Source organism: Parasteatoda tepidariorum, chromosome 7, assembly GCF_043381705.1.
Source record: "Parasteatoda tepidariorum isolate YZ-2023 chromosome 7, CAS_Ptep_4.0, whole genome shotgun sequence".
In the NCBI taxonomy this organism is placed as follows: domain Eukaryota; kingdom Metazoa; phylum Arthropoda; class Arachnida; order Araneae; family Theridiidae; genus Parasteatoda; species Parasteatoda tepidariorum.
The window spans coordinates 20,652,279-20,659,278 of record NC_092210.1 but is presented as its reverse complement, the minus strand read 5'-3'; the positions used below and the strand labels follow the sequence as shown (position 1 = coordinate 20,659,278).

The window sequence follows — 7,000 nt, the reverse complement described above, 5'->3', positions numbered from 1 at the left end:
CTTTCCTAGAAACGACAAAACGCTGTATTTGTTCTGTGCCTGAGAAGTATCTATATTAAAAAATAGACGATCCTTCAGTTGTTATTTTCGGGATATTTTTTTCAGTGACTGTACATATAAGTACATAAGAGTGTTGTTGTTATCGTTTTAAAATAACAAGCGTAAGCTACATAGCGTTTATAGAAATAAAAATAATTAGTGTTCTGAAAGAAAGAATGTTTGTACTTTGTACACAGCAAATATTCATTATGACATATTATTTCATCAGACAAATCAAGAAAGGAGGAGATAATTTATGTAACCACACAGCGTAGATGCTATAAGGAAGTGCAGACAGACACAGGTCGAGTCAGTCCTGCCAGTAGAAAAGACGTGCCATTTCCATTATGAATATATTATTACACTTTTATTTAGACTATTAGTGTTCCTTTTTATTTACGAATTAGCATTTATTATATTACACTGGCACTAAATTTAAAATATATTTTCCAGAAATCAATTATAATAAAAATTATCCTACAATTTTTTGTTTTGCGGACCATTTGGCGCCCCTTTGCGAGTAGCGCCCGGGGCATGATGACCCCCCTTGCCCACCCCTCGCTACGCCACTGCTCCCCACATTGGTGACCTTCGGACGTGATGTGAACACGCCTACCTTGGCAAAAGCGCCCACTTTGATCTGGACACGCCTACATCGGCAGTAACGCCTACTTCGATGGATGATCGACATTGAACAGTTGACTTGCTACTTGTGACTGCGACATTATCCATAGATGAAGGTTGACATGGTCTGTAACTACTCTCCCCACAGGAATGACAGAGATCCGAGAAAGGGAGACAGACGTTCAAATTTTTTAAAGATCCGAAATTAAATAAATAGACTACAAGCAAACTTCTATTCCAATCAATTTTTAACAGGCCACGGAGTGTTTGGAGAAGACCAATGTAAATTATTCCACAACAATCCAGAATGTAATTACTGTGGTGAATATCAATCTATTGATCACTTGTTAATGAATTGTTCTCAATTCCAGGCAAACACTTTAATAATATTAGTCAACATCAATGCTATGCTAACCTGACTTGCAGGAAATATCATAAAAAAGATTATTAAACAAACTCTAGAGGATGCATTGGGGCACGGTCCATAATGGTCTCTGAACCTGCTCGTTCCAGCTTGGGTGTCTCAATTTTATTGATGGTATATTTTTGTAACTTTTACTATGTCTTTGATCAACTCTTCTACTTCTACTTGCTCCAATTTTATTGTAATTACTTTTGTACTATTTAATTGGTTTTAAAAGTACTGTTTTAATATGTTATACTATGTTGTTCTTTTGCAAATTTTGCATGTTTATCTTTTAAATTGTTCTTTTAACTGACATTTTTAATATATTGCTGTTTTAATGTTTTATCACCTTGCATGGTTTTTGCTGCTCTGCGCCCGCCATGTTCATGGTTTGTACTGTTTTCTGGATTTTTTTGATTTTAATAAACATTTACCCGTATGTCCTAAATAAGAGCGGGTAGTGGAAAATTGTTCCATTATAAAACAAAAGTTTATAGTTAATTTCACTGAGGTCATTAGCAAAGTTCATCGGTAAAAAATCTCCATGATTTTCAATGATCCCATACAATTTGAATACCAGAAATAATGGTACATTTTGCCATACTCTGGTAGTTTTGACTACAGTTTTTACCTCAGTGTGAAATGTTTTTGTAATTAATAATTGTGAGACACATGATGTATTTTTCTTCTCTTCCAGTCGAAAGTAAAAGAAGACCAAGATGGTCGGTTCCCTGAGAAAATAGAACTCAAATCCTTAGACTTGAAAAACTATAAAACATTTCCAGAAGTTCTGTCTACTGAGCAAACAGCAAAAGCAGACTCAAATATCAGTGTTTTATCAGAGAAGCTGTCAATGGAAGAATCACAGATAAGGAGTTTCCTTCATTCGTCCTCCAAATCAGAAGCTCGAAGCAGAAGCGTTGAGGACCTTCCCAACAGACCCAAAACCTTCGTCTTCAGAGACTCAAAGTCTTCAGATGTTTAATTGATGGATATTTTCCGTCATAATTATATGAGGACGCTAGTCAACAAACTTTCCGTCAATTGCTGAAGGTTTTAAGCATATTTAATTTAGTTTTGAGGTATTATGTGTAAATCCGAACGCAATTCGTAATGGCGAACTCTCACATTTCATACAGAATGAAAAAGCTTACGTTGATAGACAATCAGATTATATAAATTTTTCCACATTAATACACTTTATGTTGATAGATAACCTGAATATATAAAATATTGCATAATAGTGAAGTTGACACTGACAGGCTGTTGGATAGTATAAACAGTTTCATTATTATACAGTTTATATGGATAAATGATCAGTATGCATGAAATGATTTGAAAGTAAAATAATTTATATTGTGTGCAGATACGTTGAATTATATGTAAGATTTTATCACAATGCAATATTAACAGAGAATTGGATTATGTAAATGATTCCATAATAACATAATTACAAAAATTGAAGATTTTGCTTGAAATAAAGTTACAATGTGTGTAGATACGTTGAATTATATGTGAGGTTCTTTAATAATGACATATTACCGGAATTGGATTCTGTAAATGATTCCATAATAACACAACTACAAAAGTGAAAATTTTTCTTATTGTTAAAACATTTAATACTGAGATGAAATTTTATTAAAACATTTAAAGAGAAAAATCATTGTTATTTAGTTACTCAGGTTTACTAGCTTTGGTTTATAAATAATTACCAATCTTAACTTATAATAATATAGTTGCATAATATTATCTTAAAAATCCCCGAATTATATTTAAACTATGCCTTTAATTAATTAGTAAAACAAATGTGTGGTAATATGATTGAATTTATTGAAATATACATTTCATAGTGATGAAAAAAAATTAATTGGGATACTAATTTGAAATGGATTTCAAATTTTTATTTCTGTTATTTTTTTGCTTTTAACTAAAGTTGACGAACTTCTCCATTGGCTAAAGCAAATTATAATATTTTATAATTACAAAAATGATGTCTAATTTAATGGTATTTTTTAATATTTAGTGACATGCAAGAATATGGGCAAAACAGGCATTGTGATAACTAATTTTAACACATGAACGTATTAACATTTTTAAAAAAGTATAGTTATATACTTTGTCATGTTATATGACAAAAGCTGCTTTGAGTTGCATTTTGACAAGGTAAATCATTTCATTTTTGAACGCGTTGATACAAAATGAAATGTGTAAAAAGCTCTTCAGCAATTGACTTTCTGTTGGCCAATGTAATAAATGTCGAAACCTTGTGATGTCAGTTAATTGTTGGATTTTATGGCTGTTGTTTATTTTTATAACTCCAACAACTTTTTTTTTCATTTTGGTCTTGTACACTGTCTAGATGTGAAACAAAAATGATCAATGTTGTATACATATGACTGGTGCATTATAATTATTATTATTATTCTATTTTCTATAAACCGCTTCCGGCGGATGTGCTTTGTGCTCGGAATCGCATTCGAAACTTTAAACCCTCCAACTTGTATAAATCAGGAACGAGTTTGAAGAAGATATGTGATTATGGTTGTGAGAAAACAACGCGCACCATGTTAAATTATCCCCATATTATTTTAATCAATTTTTTATTTGCTTACGTACTTCATAATTTCATTTAATTTACTAATTTTCTGTAAAAACTTCTTTTTTCATATCATCACTAAGCATAAAACACACAACGAAAATTTGTATTAAATATTGCACATAAAGTAACTATTGCATTCAAATAAATGAATATATTATAAATTCATGGATAAAAACTATTCGATATGAATTGAATATCAGAGATATCGGCGTGGTGTCTCGCACGGATCCTTGCGAATAATTTAATCGCGGAATAACTGGATATCATCAATTCTATAGTATAAAATTTCATCAAATAAAGTATGAGTATATGCATGAAAATCATTTACTATTTTTAAATATCTCAACGTCATATCTAATATAGCTGTATAAAAATTGATAAGCAAAACATGTTTAAGTCACTATATGATTAAAAAGTATGGATATTAATTTAGTTAAGAGTTCATTTGCATCTAATATATTATAGTTTTATTCTAGGCACTTGCTAAATTTTAACATTAATTAAACTATGATTTAGAGGAATAATTGCACATTCGATAAAAGAATAATCAAAGTAATTTTTGGTGATTACTTAGAATTAAATTCTAATAAACAACTGTAGAGTTAAATTTTTCTTAAATAATAATTGTATGATTTATTTTTAGGTAAAAAAATTTCACATTTTGCAAAGATTAAGAAAAAAAAGGTAATTTTTTCCCGTTTTCTTTAGACAAGTTTTAGACAGTTTATGTTTTTATCTAGACAAGTACTATCTGCGTATTAGTTATGAGAGTCTGATAATATATTAATTATAACTAAGCAAGGAAATATATGCTACCATATATTTAAATATTTATTAATTCTTCTTGAATAATCTTACAGACTTGTATGTAATTAAATATTCTTCTCAAACTCTTTAAATTACATCTAACTATTTTAAATGAAAGTAAACAAATATTTCTAACGATATCACTTTTTTTTCTTTTCATCTAATATGTTTAAATATTTCTAGCTTTATTAATCTTCTTGTTTATTTTTAAAAGCTGTTTTTTAGACTATGAATAGAAAATAATAAATGCACTTGTTTCAAAAATGATATGATGCATTTAAATGAAATAAACAATGTTGACATTTTCTATCTAAATTTTATTTAGAAAAACAAGACAATTTTCAAAGGATACAATATTGTAATTAATTTCTCAATGTATATTTTAATTTAGCTTTTATTATTTGATTATTAATTCTTTTCGCTTGAGAAAAAGAAAATTCTATCTTTAAATTAGATACGTTTGTTTAATATAAAAATAATTTTTTCAAGAAATATATGTAAGATAGCAAAACAAACTCTATTTGTATTTCAGTATTATTTTATACTCCCTTTAAATGTCTTACAAAAGGCATTAAAGAGTCAAAGGAGTGCTTGTATCCACAATTTTATTTCTATAACGTGAAACTATCTATTTTCCTTGAATTGATATTGGAGACATTTATTTATTTTCTTGAATCGTATCTTCGCCAAAACGATAAGAATTAAATATACCAGAAATGTTTAAGTGTCCTGACATCAATTTTTTTAGAATAAATAAATACTTTACGCTATTGCACAAATTAAGCTACGTTTGTGACGCCTCATTTAGTACATATATAAGACAACGTAATTAACGGAGACAATTCTGTAATATTTTCATGTTTTCATTGATGCAAAGGTACGTTGTAAAAATGAAAGCGTTTTTTTAAACGAAGAATGATTATGGAATATAAATAATTTAACTATTTACTTTTTCTAAGTTAAATTTTCTAAGTTTATTTTCTAACTAAATTTAACATTTAACTAAGTTTTAATCTCTTAACTTAAAAGGCCGAGATTACTTTGGATTTGTCAATCTTTGGCAAAATAATTGTTAAGTTAAGAGGTTAATTATTTTCTGTATTGCAACAAGCTTTTTATGTGCAAATTTTTTTTTAATTGAAGATATCTAAAAATGTAAGAAAAATAGCCATAAAATGATATGTTGTCTATATATTTTTTTATTGAACTGAGTAATTTCAAATAAGTTAAGTAATTTCCAATAATAATTAAGTAAAAAAGATATAAAGCTAGTTGATTAGAGGTGTAGGCAAAAAAAAACCCGGGCAAACAATTTTCATTAAAGCTTTATTAAAAATAAGTAAATTAACAAAATATAACAACTAATAATTACAGTGGACTTTTACTGATAAATAAATGTAATGGGTTTCAAAGTGGTCGCCTTTTGAAGTACGCCAGTTGCTGAAGTGCTAATTGACAAGTGCTTCTACTTTTAATGTGTCTCATTCGTGTTAAAATGATTGCTTTAGAAAGTCCGAACTTCATTGTACAGCGATTGTGAACAAAGCAAACTAAGGATCTGATACTGCTTAGCACGATTTTTCTTGCTTAAAAGACTCTAGTATAGTAGATCTAAGCGTAAACTAAGAGATATATTTTAAAATTGAAATGGTCTACGGAAATAAATAAACACACAAATTAAAAAGAAATTAGTTAACTTCTGTGACGTAATAACTTTGTCCGAGTTTTTTGCCACACCTTTTTTCTGTTTTTTGAAATTGGAAAATAAAAATAAATGTTCATAATTGTATTATTAAAAAAATTGAAAAAATGTTATAAATAATTATGTGGGTACAAAGGTAAGACAAACATTTCAATTAAAGTTATCATCGTCTTTTTATTCCTATGTATGTTGTTGTCATTTTAAACTACGATATCCGTACATTATAAATTTTCATTAACTTTAATTTTATTAATGAAATGATATCATTATAAACTTATAACCTTATCATTTTAAGGAAATATTATGTATTTATTATTAAATTTATAGGTGTCAAAGTAAATTGTGAAAACTTACAGACTTTATTAAAACCTAATGTATCGAACGTTGTTTTAATAATGCTATGAAATTTATAATTTTTCCTTTACCGCTATTTTTTATACCAAGAGATACTTGTGATCATCTTTTCAATATCTTGTTGCTATTTATGGTGCACTTGTATGCTTTGAACATGTATTCAACTGAATATATTGCCTTTTCCTTCAAATATCTGTCCATCATAAATGCATGTAGTGATATGATGAAAAAAGGAAATAAGGGATTAAAATAAGCTATAAAAGTTAATGAAGCAATATATAATCAATAAATTACTTCTTGATATCAATAATTCATTACTTCACTTTAAAATATTGCTTAGCCGTTTTTTTTTCTTCAAAAAAGTAAACAATACTATATGAATACGTATACCTGATTAGCATCTCAGCGTTTTGCTTAATTGAGAATGCTACCTCTAGATTTATACAAATATAACCATGAATACATATAT

The 7,000-nt window shown here is 28.2% G+C and overlaps 1 protein-coding gene across 1 annotated transcript in view; it reads left to right on the top strand.

Annotated features, from left to right (window-relative positions):
- Window positions 1–2,249, top strand: part of LOC107443883 (voltage-gated inwardly rectifying potassium channel KCNH6) — a 398,114-nt gene extending 395,865 nt beyond the window's left edge. Inside the window, exon 20 of the mRNA XM_071183149.1 lies at window positions 1,767–2,249. Within this exon, the coding sequence (XP_071039250.1) occupies window positions 1,767–2,054 (288 nt within the window). The 3' untranslated portion in view covers window positions 2,055–2,249. The remainder of the gene's footprint in view (window positions 1–1,766) is intronic.
- Window positions 2,250–7,000: the final 4,751 nt, after the last annotated feature.